Genomic DNA, 16530 nt, shown 5'->3' with positions numbered 1-16530 from the left:
CACATTAAAAGGGGGAAAATCCTTCCATGTTCACCAACTGGAAGAATAAATATTGTCAAAATGGACATACTACCCAAAGCAATCTACAAATTCAATGCAATCCCCAATGACATTTTTCACAGAACTAGAAAAAAGTCTAAAATTCATATGGAAACACAGAAGACCCCATATAGCCAAAGCATAAATGAACAATGCTGGAGGCATCACAATGGTGAATTTCAAAACATACAACAGAGCCCTTGTAACAAAGCAGCATGGCTTTGGCATAAAAGCAGACCACCAGAATAGAAGAGAGGACCCAGGAACAAACCCAGACATCTTTAGTCAAGCAATTCTCAATGAAGGTCACACACACACAGACACACACATACACATACACACACACACACACACACACACACACACACACAGTGGGAAGAGGACAGCACTTCAGCAAGTAGTGCTTAGGGAACTGGATAGTCACATGCAGAAGACTGAAATGAGCGTGGTCTCTCACCCTGAACAAAAATCAATTCAGAATGCATCAAAGACCTCAATATAAGACCTACTGAAACACAGGGGACATACTTTTAAGTATTGGCACAAGCAGTGATTTCCTAGTTAGGCACAAAACAAAGACAAGTGTTGACAAATGAGATTACATCAAATTAAAAAGCTGCACAGCAAAGGAAACAATCAGCAGAGTGAAGAGACAATCTATAGAATGGGAGAGAATCTTTGCCTGCTACTCTTCACAGGGCACTAACATCCAGAATATATAAGGGACTCAAAAAACTTAACAGAAACAAGTAATCCAATTAACAAAAGTGCAAATGATCTGAAAAGACACGTCACAAAAGAGGAAATAGAAACCACTATATGAAACATCTTTAGCCATCAAGGAAATGCAGGTCAAACTACATTTAGATTCTATCTCACCCCATCAGAATGGCTATTACCAAAAAAACAAAAAAAGTAACAAATGTTTGTGAGATTGTAGAGTAAGAGGAAACCTTACACACCCTTGATGGGAATGTAAATTAATAGGGCCACTATGGAAAACATTATGGAGGTTCCTAAAAAAACTAAAAATAGAACTACCATATGATCCAGCTACTCAACTGCTAGGTATATACATTCAAAGGAAATGAAGTCAGCACAGAAAAGAGATACCTCCATTCTCTTATTTATTGCAGCACTAGTCACAATAGCCGAGATAGGGAATCAGCTTAGGTGCTATCAACAGATGACTGGATGAAAAAAATATGATATATATACACAATGGAGTATTATTCAGCCATAAAGAAGAATGAAATTCTGTAATTTGCAGCAACATGAATGGAACTGGAAGACTTCATGTTAAGTGAAATAAGCCAGACACAAAAGGACAAGTATCATGTTTTCTGTGATATGTGGAAACTTAAAGAAAAATAGAACAAACAAAAATGATCACTTGAACATAGAAGAGGAACTATTAGGAATTAGGGGAGGGGTCAGGAGCAGTTACAAGCATGGTGGGCATAGGGAGGGAAAGGAGTGTAGACATGATCAAAGCTCAACATTATGCATCTCTGGAAAACCACAGTGAATCCATTAATTTGCACAATTAATGTGTTAAAAAGTATAATCATAAAAATTAATTAGAAATAACACACTGAAATGAATCAATGTACATTTCAATAATCTGGGTCCCCAAAAGAAAAAAAAAAAACAAGACAGACCTTAACAAAATCTAACACTGCTCCTCCAGCTCTACTCTACAAATTCTACCTCACTTTCACTTCTCAGTCTACTGCATCTGCCTTCTGCACCCACCAAATAGCACATCCGTTCTCTTGGGCAAGAAGGGAAATTCTGTCATTTTCCCATTTTTAATAGACACCTGACATTTTTAAACCACCCACATTCTCACATTGGCCCACCAGCCAAATTCTAAACTGTAGCTTAAACCTTTGTGAAATGAGCCTGCCTGCCAACAAGTCTATTTTGGAAATTCAATTTGCACGGGGCTATCTTGGCAACAGAATTTTCTAAAAACTAAAACCTCTGTAGTCAGAAAACATATCTAAGTAAGCTCTGTCTGCTTCCTTCAAATATATTTCTGGAAAAAAAAAGAAAAAAAAAAAAAAAAAAAAAAAAAAAAAAAAGAAGAGAACAGCTTCCAAATCCAATAGTCAACCTTTTTAACAAGAGAAGCAGAAAGGACCTTCAGGAGTAGGTTAGGACACATGGGAAGGTATGAGAAACAGCCCACCAACAGTATGAATTAATTCTTAAGTAGAAACAACTTAGGAAAGATGACCGTAGGTTAAAAATGCCCTGGGTTAGTATGAACACTGCTCATCATTAAAACTCTTGCAAATTCAGCCAACAAGTCATGAACTTCTAAACTGAGTTTGCAGTTCATTTACTTCAAGTGTAGTAAGAACAAAAATATAAACTATTTGTCAGTTATTATCTGACAGAGGAGTAACATCTAGAATATATTAAGAACTCAAAAAATTTAAGGCCAAAAGAACAAGCAAGTCCAATTGATAAATGGACAAATGAGTTGAATAAATACTTCTCAAAAGAAATACAAATGATCAATAAATACAAGAAAAATTATTCAGCATCTTTAGCCATAAAGGAAATATAAATCAAAACTACCCTGAGAGGTCACTTCACCCAGTCAGAATGACTATTATCAAAAAAAAGGAAAAAAAAAAAAGTAAAAAAAAATGCTGTTGAGGTAGTAGAAAGCAGGAAAAAGGAGGTTTTAGTTATACATGGATGCTATGGAATTTTCCTGAGTAAATACAGACATCTCTTTGGGTACACATTTTGAACCATCTTATTAGCTAAGCTAAAAGTCAAAGAGAAGCAAGGAAATAAACTCACTTGTCAAACTCATCGAAGAGATCACAACTCTTCAGTTTTGAAAGAGCAAGTTTAAAATATGTCGCTAGAAAACAAATGGAATATTATCAACAAAAAGATAATCATGACTTCTTAGATAACTAATAATTCATCTTGCTCACTCCCCCACAAACCTATTTCCAATTGGTAAGGCCACATTTGGTTTAATCTGTGAAAAAATTAATGATACAACTACAATTACCCCACACTACTCTGTAAGCACATTCGAAATGACAAATGCTCTAAACATACCTCACCAAAACCCCAGAAAGAAATAAGATGCTTAATCTGAAAGCAATCATAAAAAAGTAATTAAAAATTTAATATCTGATGATTCTGAAACTGACATTAAAATTAAAACCAAGAGTAAGTTCAAACCAATTCTCAAATTCTCTGCAAAATATTTTTTAAATACAAAATCCAAAAACAAGCAGATGAACAAAAACAAGCAAAATCAGTTGAAAAGGTAAAATCTAACTCACAAAACCATAGGCCTGTCACCTCTTGTGTTTTAAGGTCTCCCAAAAATCTAGAACTTAAAGCTCTATAAGGCCAATCAGTTCTCACTGAGTAGAAGCAAAGGTGCTTTGTCATTAGGAGAAGGAATAATTCATCTAAATTTAGCAAAAGGAAAATATCCACTGGTTAAATTAAAATACTGATTCAGAAGCTACAAATTCCTGATGAAATTTTTTTTAAAAAGGTAAAAGAGGTGAAATGGGGAGACAGGAAAGAAGTAAATCTCCAGGGTATCCTGCTAATTCTTTCTATGAGGGGGGCGGGCAGTGTGGTACTGGGGATTGAACCCAGGGACTCATGCATGCTGGCAAGCCCTCTACCACTGAACTATATCCTCAGCCCCTCCTGCTAATTCTAAATTGGAATAAAGTAAACCTTGGAACTCTCAGGAGTCACCCTGTGGCAGAACAAAAGTAAAACACAGTTTCTCAACAACAAAAATATACCTTCTTATTTAATTCTGTACTGCCTCAAAAGCAAGGGATGTTTCTGTTTTAAAATATAATCCCCTTCCTCCCATCCCCCAGTCGTATCCCTTAGGAATCATTGGGAGGCAAAAAGATAAAGAGAGCTTGGAATTATAGAAACATGTGGTTCTCATCAAATAGGACTCAAATTTAACAGGGCAGGTTCAGAATACTGCTACTGACCTGATTTTTTTGTCCCGTAGGGTAGTTCGAACAGATCGCTACCAGAGTATATAACAGTATTCCTAAAATCAGACGCACACAGAAAGGGGTGCAGCTGAGGAGACCTGCGAGAAAGGAAAAAGACTGATGATGACAAATGCCTTCTGTATTGGCAGGCTTTTAAGATCACTACTGAAAATAACTGAAGCAAGTAATTGAAATTGTATTTTTAAATTTTTTTATGTGTCAATATTAAATATTACATGGTTTGGAATATGCAGTGAAACTACACACTGGAATAGAAACACTTTCCAAGTACTGAAAACGAAATTTAAAAACACCACCAAGCAATCAAAGAATAGCCAGGAAGGAACAAAGGGAATAATAAAGGAACTGATGCTAAGTCATTCCTAAATGTTATAAAAGTACCATTTGTAGGAAGTTGTCTCAGCTATAAAAACATATTAAAAGGTAGATGAAGCTAGAACTTAACTCTTCCCTATTGTCATTAAATTGAGATTTACTCAAGAACAAGAATGTGGGTACTGCCTGCTTTGCCCTGAAGGTAACCAACCTCTAATCCTCTGGACAAAAGAGAAAGCTTGACCAAACTAGGACTAGCCTCTGATTTTTTCTTACTTTTAGTGCCTGACACAGAGTTCAGCATGTTTTAAAAAAGTGATTGAATGAATTTCAACTAGTTTTTTTTTGCCATGCTGGGGACTGGACCAAGGGACTTGTGCATGCTAGGTGAGCTCTACCACTGAGTTACTTCCCCAGCTTCTAAATCAATCCTTTGGGACTATTACAAATTAGGGGAAAAAAAAAAAAAAATTGAGATTTTTGAAAAGGTCTTAAAACTCATATTAAAATGCTGTTTTCACCAAGTAGAAGGACTGGATGGTACTTACATGCTGCAGGACAAATTTAGCTAAACCTAACCACAGTCTCACACCTGTCACCATCTCTCATGCTACATCAGTTTTGTGCTTAGCATAAAAACTGCAGGTGGAGATCTGAGTGATGCAGGGGCTTCAGAGGGCTGCATGACAAAATAGAAGACTTAGGAAGAGTGAGACAACCTCAGTTTTATCCTAGCATTGTCACTCAGGAGTCATAAAACTCCGGCAAATCAAAGGAGCTTAATGTTTTCAGAACTGAATTACGAAATGACACTGCATTCAGGAGAAGGAAAGTAGGTGAGATCAGCTAGCTCTCCCTGCACCAGATACCACGCATGTCCCAGATTCAGCTGTGATAGAAACAGCAGCCTCAAGGGCCAGCCAACCTGCAAAGGTCATTTCTATATCAGTGTTGATCCCAAGCCTAGGATCTGCCTTGGGAAATCAGGTCACCTGATTTAACTTTAAAGAAGGTTCATGAGCTTCCTGGTCTTCCTTGGAAAATTGAACCCTAGTTAACTGCATTAATAAAGGACTCTATCCCTTGGAGTTGGCGAGAAGAACAGTGATGGGGACTACTGGTCAATGTCTGTTTCCAGCTGGACCTTGGACTAGGTGACTTACATTTATTTCTAAGTAAAATAATTGTTTGACATCATATTTCAGACATATCAGGGAATCAATAAGTATTAGCTTTATCTGTAATAATTATGACATTATGTCACATATACTTCAGTATATCATGTTATAAAATAGTTACATGTTACATTGTATGATATCACATTGATTAGAAATTTTCCCTTTTTCTGACTTTTAGTGAACTACATAGAATGCAAATGATCATTAATTTATGTACAGTATGACTACTTATAGTTGTCACCTCGTATATATCACATTGTATATATTATATATACATTGTAAAATATGGTACATTTTATAGATATATACTATACATATAAATATATATATTACAGTATATAATATTACATTATAACATATTGTATTACATTATATTTCCATGACTATTATTGGTAAAAAGCCTGGGAAGGTAGGTAAAGTGCATTAGTCAATGTAGGTGAAGAAACCGTAGGTATGAAAAATGAAATAACTCATCTGGGGTCACTAACCTGCACATGACAAAGCTGAAATCCATGTGCAAACCTAATTCTAAAGAAAAGTTTCCTCTTTATAACACTCTAGGCTTCCGTGTGCAACTTCCTGATTGCTACTAATATTCCTCCATTTCTGAGAAAGTGACATGCTCTAGGGGACTGTGCTCAGAAAATACTGCTCCCGTCACAAGTACAAATCTACTTTTCCCATAGAGGACAGACTTACCATGTACTTGTATAAATACTTTATTTCACCTTTTTGGATTTTCTCGAAAAGTAAATATCTATTTTTTAATTAAAGTTATAAGGTACCTTGATTCTAGAGTAGCATATTAACTTGTTATCTGCCACCTATATGTGGCTCATGAAATCAATTTTGTGAGTCATGATCAGCATATTTCAAAAAATATGAACAGAACAAAACATAGTATATCTGAAATAGTAAGGATAAAATATTGGTTTTTTTTTCTTATTATAAATACATGTGTGTATGTGTTCAAGTGAAATGTATTTATTATGAGTCATAGTCAAAAAAGCATAAACACACTCTCTTAGTTTTGCAGTGGCCCTACCTGGACACGCCCATGGATAGGTTACAAACAGCCATAGTATGTAATCTTGTGCAAAAGAGTTGTATATATCTTCAGTTTTTCTGAGCTGACTGATTTGATAAGGATCTGTAGCCCCAAAGGTTAAGAACCAGTAATGGAAAGACATAGTCACATAATACAATAAAAGAAATTCTGAATTCTGGATACTTAATGAAAAAAATGCTGAAGAGTCTATAACCAGTTTACACAATTAAACATGATTAGAGCTGCTATAAACATTGATGTGGCTGTGTTACTGTAGTTTGCTGATTTTAGGTCCTTTGGGTATAAACCGAGGAATGGGATAACTGGCTCAAAAGGTGGGTCCATTCCAAGCTTTCTGAGGATTCTCCATACTGCTTTCCCGAGTGGCTGCACCAATTTGCAACTACACCAGCAATGTAAAAGTGTGCCTTTTTCCCCACATCCACGCCAACATCTATTATTGTTTGTGTTCCTGATAAAAGCCATTCTAATTGGAGTAAGACAAAATCTTAGAGTTGTTTTAATTTGCATTTATCTAATTACTAGAAATGTTGAACACTTTTTTATATATTTATTAATTGCCTGTGTGTCTTCTTCTGTAAAGTGTCTGTCCATGTCCTTGGCCCATTTATTGATTGGGATGCCCTTCAACAGATGAATGGATAAAGAAACTCTGGTATATATACACAATGGAATACTATTCAGCCATAAAGAAGAATATATGGCATTTGCAAATAAATGGATGGAATTGGAGAATATCATGCTAAGTGAAATAAGCCAAGCCCAAAAAACCAAAGGCCGAATGTTTTCCCTGATAAGTGGAGGATGATAAGTGGGGTGGGGGTGGGGAATGAGAGAATAATGGGGGAGCTTTAGAAAATGTAGAAGGAAATGAGAGGGAGGGGGGTTTGAAAAATGGTGGAATGAGACAGACATCATTGCCCTATGTACATGTATGATTACACGAATGGTATGAATCTGCATTGTGTATGACCATAGAAACGAAATGATGTACCCCATTTGTGTACGATGAATCAAAATGCAGTCTGTAAAAAATTAAAAACTAAATAAAAATAATAAATAAAAAAAGAAAGGAAAAAAAAATACAAAAAAAAAAAAAAAAAATTCCCAATAGAATCCTTGTTCCACTCTAAATGCCCATGAGCTCAGTTTTTACAGTGCAGTCTTACTGGAATTCTGGTTTTCTGAGTGCTGCAAGAATCGCATTTTAAAATCTGCTTACAACATTGTAAGGCTTTCCTATCCTGTATCTCCAGACTTTTCCAAATTCCTCCTGCAAACCTTGTCCAAATACTTTATTTTTTCTTTTTTTATTTGAATCTAAAAACCCAGGTGTGCTGAAACACTGAGCCATGTTCCCAGCCCTTAGAGACAGGGTCTTACTAAGTTGCTTGGGAACTCACTAAGTTGCTGAGGCTAGCTTTGAACTTGCAATCCTCCTACCTCTCAGCCTCCCAAGCCATTGAAATTGCATATCCAAACCAGAACACCATTTCAGTGATATTTACAATGAATCATCCTTGATGAAATTGTAAATATGTTACATGGAAAGACTGGCAATAGAGAAAATTGAAGTTGTTTCTTTACCTAAAAACCACCATATATTTCTCAGTACAAATGAATACCTGTGATTTCTTTAAAATATTGTTAAGTCAAGAAATGTTAAAACTGCAAAAAATATTTTCATATATTATAAAGCATATAAGTTTCATTAAAGGATATATTTTTGCAGGCCACTCTTTTTTATTTCAAGAATCATGAATGAGATGTAACAAATTTAGCTATATAAACATTAAAATAAATAATTTTTTAGTAACTCAAAAAAACATGATTAGATATGTCACTTATTTTTTATTATCTAGAAGATTTTTGACCAGCAATCTATCAAAGTTGAGGTACAAAGAAGAAATCTGTGGATGAAAAAAAGAAAAAATCCACTTTACAAATCCTTACAACTACAAAAAAGTCATTATCTACGTTGTACATAGATTATTATTTGCATTCTATACAGTTTACTAAAGTAAAATGCAGGAAAAATTTTTTTTAATTATGAAAATAAGTACTCTTTTATCTCAAATTTCAGAAACACGCCTGTTAAAACAAGGTTAATTTTGAAAATTGACAGCTTGTCAGTAAGCAAAAAGTGCTAGGAAACAAGAACATCAGTTAGAACTTTTTCAGTTTTTCCACTGGTTATCTTGAGAAATGTAGTAAGCTCTAAGGACATTAGGCAGCTCTGGGCTCATAGCATGATTTGCCTGTCATGTTTTATTGATTTCCAACTCTAAAAGTATAGGTGCAGAGGGTAATATTTTATGATGCTGACTCAAAAACATATGCAAGAAAAATTCCTTCCTACTAATGTGGCTTATGGAATCTCTTTTTTCCTGATTCTATGCTTATATTTTGTCTTCTTGTTGTTTTAGAAACTTTGATTATCAATTTAAGGCTACATTTTCCTTAACTTTTTCCATATCCATCTAATTTTTTTTCAAGATGATGTCTTTGTCCCCCTTTCTGAAAAAAGACAGAAATTAAATTTAATTAATACTGAATTTTTTTTCATGTGCAGAACTCTAACTCTGCTTTTTAAAGCAAATAAAGAGAATGAAAGCATAGCATCATTTCAGTGCACAAATGTCAATGTAAATGGCATCAGTACAAAGACAAAAGCAAATCTTAAATACAGGACATTAGTAATTAGAACATCATGCAGTGATTTAATGTTAGCAAGAACAAGAAGCTTTGTAACAGGTTAAAGAACCAACATACTGCATTAAATTGAATACTAACCTAAGTAACTGTAATTTTACAAATTCTCCATTTTCATAACGTGTTTTTGAATAAACTTCAGCCTCATTTTTAAAATTAAATGCCTGTTCAACAAAGCTTGTTGAACAAACATATCTATGCAAATTTACACTCTAGAAACCAGAGTGAACTGGAGATATTATTCAAAGATGAGTAAGTTCTATTCATTTTCATCATCTGTGTGGTCAGATTGCAAAGGACATAATTTTCTCTTTGCTTTTCTTAAGCCACTGCTTCCTGCCTCCTCAGGAATCTGAGTCTCCTTTTCAGAATCTTTAGGGGATAGCCCACATGCCTCCAATTCCTTTTTGCCACTTGGGAGTTGGATGTACACAAACTGCATTTGCTTCTACATACTTATTTTCAGCTTTCCTTCATGAAAGCAATGTGGAATTAGTGGCAGAGGTGGAGGAACCAAACCTTTCTTGGGGCTCAAGAAGTCACCACTTTTGTGTAGATGCCTGGGACACTGTTTGCTTCAGTCCACACCATATTCAAACAGGAGGAGACAAGGAGATTCCCAGCCAACGGTGTTTCACAGAATAAGGACCAAAAATTCTATTCAAGTTTAACTTAGAAGCAAAGGAGAAGAAACCACAAAATAATAAGGGGGAAAAATAGCTTGGGAACAAGGTGGGGAAAACAACCTAAAGAACACTTCTCATTTTTATAACGAAACATAAATACACCTCTCTAATCTCAGCTGTGTGGAAAGAATATTGGTCTGATTGAGTTCTTCAATGCCTTTTCCTGAAATATATGCAGAGCTCTTCCTAAAGAAAAAGAGAGGATATTCAAGCTCTTTCTTAACTATGGTGTGCCCACCTTACACAGCTAAGATATTTATGAAAAAAAAAAATTGTAAACCTGTGTTGAAAATAATTGCAAACATGAATATTTTGTATGTGACAGTTTTTTGCACTTTTTTTGTCTATTTTTACCTCAAGAGAGGGGCGAAAGCTGGCTGTAATAAACAAGGCCGGATCTTGTTTCTTTGCTTCATTTCTACAGGTGGCACCCTAGAAAACAAAAATAGTATCCATCAGAAAGCAGGACCTGGAAGCCTGCCCAAACTGGCAGGCTGCTGGACAGGGGGTCAAAATCCTCCCTGCAGCCCTGAGGTATGACAGGACCTTCTCCAAGTCCCACACACACTTGAGGATTCAGGAGTATAAGGCCAGGGAGTGGGAAAAGGTTGAGATGACTACCGACCAAGAAGTGGTTCCAAGAGCAGTGATTCAAAAGACTCTCAGAGAAGGGCTAAGGTTCCCACAGTGCAAGCCAACACCATGCTCCATTTTTAGACTCAAAAGCCACAGAGACCAAACTCACTCCAAGGGCACGTGGTTTTCATCTTCCACGTCACATCTAGGGACGCCTACCAACAGCAAACACCACAAAAACACCTAACCTGAGCAGGCACAATAGACCTTTTTGCCTTGTGATCCTGGCAACTCCATAGATCACACCACTTGGAATCTTATCTAATGCTCCTCTATGCTTGGCACAGGTTAGGCCCTTGTGTGATTCCTGAATGGAGTACTTGTCTCCACAATTTAAAAGGGTATTGTGAAACATGACAGAGAACAACAATGAAAATGAACCAAGGGAGTGGAGGATAGCAAGATCCAGACCAGCCAGGAATGAAGAAAATAGCTTAATATAAAAACTTAACTGACAGTTATCAATTATTCGAAGAAATGCTGTAAAAATAATTTTCTTCTATAATCAGCAGGATTCAAACTGAAAGAAATAGACTAAACCATTTATGGATAAACATAATTTTCGATTTTTTAAATACAAAATCTCCAATGTTAGGACCACTAGGTTTCTGAACTATGAAGCTCATAAAGTCCTTATGCAGGGAAACATCTTTTGTTGAGTACTACAAATGGCAAGGACCCCCTGATTAACAAATAAGGAAGATACATACATAAATATGGGACATCAGGACATAAACCCTGGCCTATATTTAAAGGAAAAAGTGATATATATATATATATATATATATAAATATAAAATTAGACTTCAAAGGTCATTAAAACAGAAAACAAACTACTTTAGGATATTGCAAAGATAAACTTTGGGTGCCTTTTAAAGCAAAAACAATTACCATCTTAAATATTTTTTAAAGAATCAAGTTCATGGTACACACGTGTATTTGAGATAATGCTCCTGGGTACTTTCTGTGATTGAAAGAATATGCTTGCTTAGTTTGGATATTCCTCAAGTTATGATGACAAAAGACTGTGTTGTATTTGATCCTTTTTATTATTTTATCCTTTCCCCTTTGACAAATGATAGGATCTAAAGGAAAGTAACAATTTAACAGGTTTTTGTTTTCTCTGTTTAATAATAATTAGACTTCAAAGCTCTCTAGCCCTATGGCATTGGGGTTTTGTTGTTGTTTTTCAGTAGCCATATGCCTAACTTCCTTCTAAGAAAAGCACTGTAATTGTTTTCCAATGATGAAATTAGTGATAGAACCATCAATATTTTTATATAGAAAGCATAAGCTAGAAACATAATCTAAGATCTAAGATCTTCTATTGAAACACTAGTAAAAAATACTGACCTTTTGTCTAAAACAGGAAGTTGCATGGAATGTATTTGACCTAATTGTGTACTGCTCTCTATTTAGGATTTAAAGGTCATCAAAACTTTAGTCTTAGCCAAAGGATTGACAATGTGGAATAGGATAAAACTTATTTACAGAGATTTTTTCTGTAGTAAAATGATCTGTGCCTCTTCAAAGATTTGGGGTTGATATTATCAAGTCAAACTATTTTTAAAAATACATAAATCAGGGCTGGGGATGTAGCTCAGTTGTAGAGTGCTTGCCTTGCAAGCACAAGGCCCTGGGTTCAATCCCCAGCACAGCAAAAAAATCATCATTCAACAAACATTTTTAAACAAAGGTAATGTTTACATTTTATCAGTAATCTCTCATGTAAGCATTTTAATCCCTAAAAGTCAAATGCCACTGAGACAAAGAATTACTCCGTTAATTCAAGGAGATGAACTATTATTAAAAATACAAATATTATGTCCCAAAGATGGTGTTATTTGTAAGTTTTTACATTGTTAGAGATCCTAATCTGTGAGATACTGGAATGGTAAGACCTCAGATTATAATGGAAACCTAGAAAAGATTCAAAATGTTACAATGCCTTAGGATTTTTAAAAACGGGTCCCTCTAATGATTTGAGGAGTGAGTTTGTGTGAAAGACTAGTTTGGGAGTTGTGTTGAAATAGCAAAAATGAAACTTACCCATAGACATTTGTTCCCCACAATATACAATGTAGTACATAATAGAGGAAGACAGCACTGAGGAATATGGCCACAAGGTACCCTCTCATGGCTGGCCCACCTGAAATACAAGACAAAATCCAAAGAAAAGGGACGGTTGTTAGATAGTTTTTCACAAAGCTTCAAATATAAAGTCACAGCAAATAAACATTCAGAGAGGGAACAGAAGAAAAAGTTGTAGATTTGTAAATTTGAAAATAATGTGCAGAATGAGAATTTTTTCTACTTATCCTCATCAACTAATTAATACAATATGGTATGTGTTTAGACCAATAAATAGTTCCATGCATTCAAAGCTAGGGCCTTCCCTACTACTTTCTTAAGTTAGGTTAGGAAGAAAAGTTCCTTCAGAACAAAAATTTATACATGTCTATACCAAAATTTTTTTTCAGAAACTTTGAATATCCATTTTCTTCCTCTCAATAGAGGAATATTATGCCTTAAGATATTCATTCAGTGCTTAAAATGGCTTTTAAATGTCATATCTTATGATTTTCATGAGTCCATTTTCTAAATTTGAAAAACCTGAGGGGAAAACTTACTGAAAAATATTTCTGACACCCTCAATTTTTATGCACATTTAGATGACCAATTTTTCTACACAGGTACATTTGACCTAATTTCTTGCTTATTTTTGGTATTGAATTGGTGTTGTTATTCACCGTACATGTGCAGACAAAAATCTGAACATATCCCTCTCTAGAACATGAATATAAAAAAACCTTCAAATATATTTTCTAAAAAGTCTCTAAAACATTTGTTTAGTTCCAATGGTGTGCTTCAAAAATGGAAATGAAAAACTCCCATTTTCATATGTGATTAAATGTAGAAGACAGATTTGATATATGGTTCCATAATAAATCTTCTATTTCAGTGCACATGACTTCAAGTAGGCATGCTATTTCTCTGTCTCCCTTACCTAGTTTCTGGCTCATCTAAACAATTGTGTCACTCCTCTCACTCCTTCCATACCTGTTCATCTCAGTCCCATCAACGCAGAATAGTAAGTACAAGTCTGGTTGGATACATTTCCAAATAATGTAATGTTGCCACACTCTCACAGGTAAATAAGTTCAAGTGTAACGTGTGCATGTCAAATACATAACAAATCCCACCATTTTGTAGAGTTATAATGCACCAATAAAAATATGAAAAAAATAAGTATCTGAAAAAATTAAACCCTCCTCCCCCAGTCTTAAGTGGAATACACTAAATATAATTTGAACTTTTGGTGAGGCAAGACAATCTTAATGAACATAATATTTGTGCTGGCATTTTAGAGTGGAGACCCTGTGGAGCTAATGAAGATGTGGGGTTATTTGCTAAGCAGTCCTAAGCTGCAGTAATTATCTGGCTGAGATTCTCCGACTCCTCTCTTGCTGTCACCTTTGCTCTTGCAGCCACCACTCCCACATGCCACTATTGTACATGAGTTAGAAATGATTGCAATGTCAGGAGAGAGCAAATAAACAAATGAATTAAAGGAACAGACTTTAGTGTGCACATACTTCTAATTTAGTACACATGATTCTTGTGAAGAGTGGACATTAGAGATCAGAAGACATGATTCACAGCCAAACTCCACGTGAGGGAGTCTTAGGTAAACCAGTTTGCTTCTTTCAACCCAAGTGTCCTCACTTGTTTACAAGTGAGAACACACCCTCTACCTCATTTGGATAATTACATTGTCTTGGAAGACAATTTACCATTAGCCAAAATAATCAACCAACAACGTGCTTAAATATTCAAGTTTAACATTTATGTTTCTACTAAGAATAATATCATTTATGTAAGTATCCAGCAAGGATGCAACTTGCCAGTATCTGCAAATTAAAAAAAAAACAAAAACGTATTTCCATCTAAGGTAAGACAATGTATAAAGGCCTAGATTAAAAAAAAAAAAAAAAAAAAAAATTAAAAAAAAAAAAAGTCAGCATTTAAAATTCATATATCTAACCCCCAAACCATATTCTTTGGGTGATTTATGTATTACAGAGCATGGAGTTATGAGTAAGTAAGATTTTTGTTATTGTTTTGTTGTTTTTCTTTCAGTAATAAGGGGTTTAACTGAAAACAAAGAAGTGTGAGAATTCTTTTTTCCTTCAAAAAGTAAAATGAACCTACTCTTAAAAAGCCATTACATTAAAAAGCATCTGAAAAAAAAAATTAGGAAGCTTAGCTACTCTCTAGTATTTCATGGCCAATTTAAAGCTTTGATATTCAAGTATTCAAGTTGCAAAGTAGACCAAGGTCAGCTAGGATATCCTTGTAATAAACATGTATGGTTCCTCTGCTTGTTCACAGGAAAAAGCTAACACAAATAAATGAGTTCTGTAATTTTAATTCTATAAATGGATGACCATCTTGCTTTGTCAAAGGAAAACCAGTTGAAATTTAGCATAAGGTGTGTGCTTTCAAAAATACCTAAGGTCCTGGAATACAACTTCAATTACCAATACAAACATGTTTCAAGATATTGACATTGAACACGACAGATGCCAGTTTGGGGGCTCCAGATGGTTCTGAAACCAGGGGCCCCACAACATCCTTGACAAAGTTTGTCCCAAAGCAATTATTCCTCTACAGTGTGGATACAGGGCAGAGAGGGATAGAACACATTGGTGGAGGTCAAAAGTTCGTTTCTTCTCAAACTCTGATATGGAACCTAAATATGAATACTCTCTATACACCAAACTTAGCTCAATTGAGGCAATGATTTTTCCTCCTCTTTAAAAATAAAAGTATATTTTATTTGTAGGGAGCTTTGAAGTTCGTACAAAGCTTGCCTGTCTATTGTTTGACTCACACCTGGCTCACAATATACTTGTCAAATGAGTATGCAGATATGATTCTCTTGAAGAATGAGGAAGTGAAAGTTTCTAAAGTTGAGTTGTCTCCGATTACACAGTTCGAGGGAGAAAGAAATACATTTTCAGTCTGACCATTTCTAGGGTTCCATTCCTGGTGTCATCCTATCATCTCAAGATAAAATGCATGAGGGAGAATTCAAATCTAAAACCTCCTTATGGTGCTCCGCTGGCGTGTGCAGTTTCAGAAGGGCCAACTCACCCAGCAGTGAAGGGAAAGCAGCTCTAGGGCAGCATTCAAGGATTAGCACAAGTAGGGTGGAGGGTATTAGCATGCAGATTCCGGAGCCCCTACAAGCATCCTCCAATTTGATTCTTTTATGTACACAAAAGTTTGAGAAACAATGCTCTGTAGGGTACAGTACAACACCATAGAGGGAAAATTAACAGATTTCCTGAACTGCAGAGACCATAACAGATGTTACAGTTAGTACTCCCACAAGACAGCAAATGCCACGAGAGCAGGTCTTGTCTGCCTTCTCTAGCATTTTATTTCTAGCACTTCTAACATAGCACGTCACAAAGAGGCTAAGTAGACAGTTGTTGAACAGGCAGATCCCAGATGCTTTGTGTTAATTCATTTTTACCTTAAATGCCTAGTACGTGGCACATACCCAGTGAATAACAGCTGATCTGAATCATGGAGAAGTATGAGTGTTTACTATGTGCCTTCAAAACAAATGCTTTTGGTGTATTATCTCATGTCATATTGTCAATGATCCTGTGAGGCAATTAGTAAGCTTACAATTTCTATTTTAGAGATGATGAAACCGAAGATCTGAGAGGTACAATAACTTTCCTGAGTTCACAAGTAGCAGAATCAGGACTCAAACCTAAATCTACCACACCAGACTCCCTGTACCACACTGCCTCTCACAGAGGTGAGATTTCACAAATGAGTACAGGC

The 16530-nt window shown here is 35.4% G+C and overlaps 1 protein-coding gene and 1 pseudogene across 8 annotated transcripts in view; both read right to left on the bottom strand.

Moving 5' to 3' along the window:
• Positions 1-16530, bottom strand: part of ST3GAL6 (ST3 beta-galactoside alpha-2,3-sialyltransferase 6) — a 55021-nt gene that overhangs the window by 14031 nt on the left and 24460 nt on the right. For all 7 annotated transcript variants that reach the window (XM_079100547.1, XM_079100549.1, XM_079100546.1 and 4 more), the window contains 4 exons: positions 12718-12817; positions 10388-10465; positions 4047-4150; positions 2860-2923 (listed from right to left, as the gene is read on the bottom strand). In XM_079100547.1, the coding sequence (XP_078956673.1) occupies positions 2860-2923; positions 4047-4150; positions 10388-10465; positions 12718-12806 (335 nt within the window). In that variant the 5' untranslated portion in view covers positions 12807-12817. The remainder of the gene's footprint in view (positions 1-2859; positions 2924-4046; positions 4151-10387; positions 10466-12717; positions 12818-16530) is intronic.
• Positions 8552-10380, bottom strand: LOC306637787 (PCNA-associated factor-like; annotated as a pseudogene). The gene has a single exon. The product of its transcript is annotated as a PCNA-associated factor-like (transcript).

The sequence above is a fragment of the Sciurus vulgaris genome (assembly GCF_902686455.1).
Source record: "Sciurus vulgaris genome assembly, chromosome: 10".
NCBI lineage: Eukaryota > Metazoa > Chordata > Mammalia > Rodentia > Sciuridae > Sciurus > Sciurus vulgaris.
Note: the sequence above shows the minus strand (reverse complement) of the source record. Positions and strands in the feature narration are given on the sequence as shown.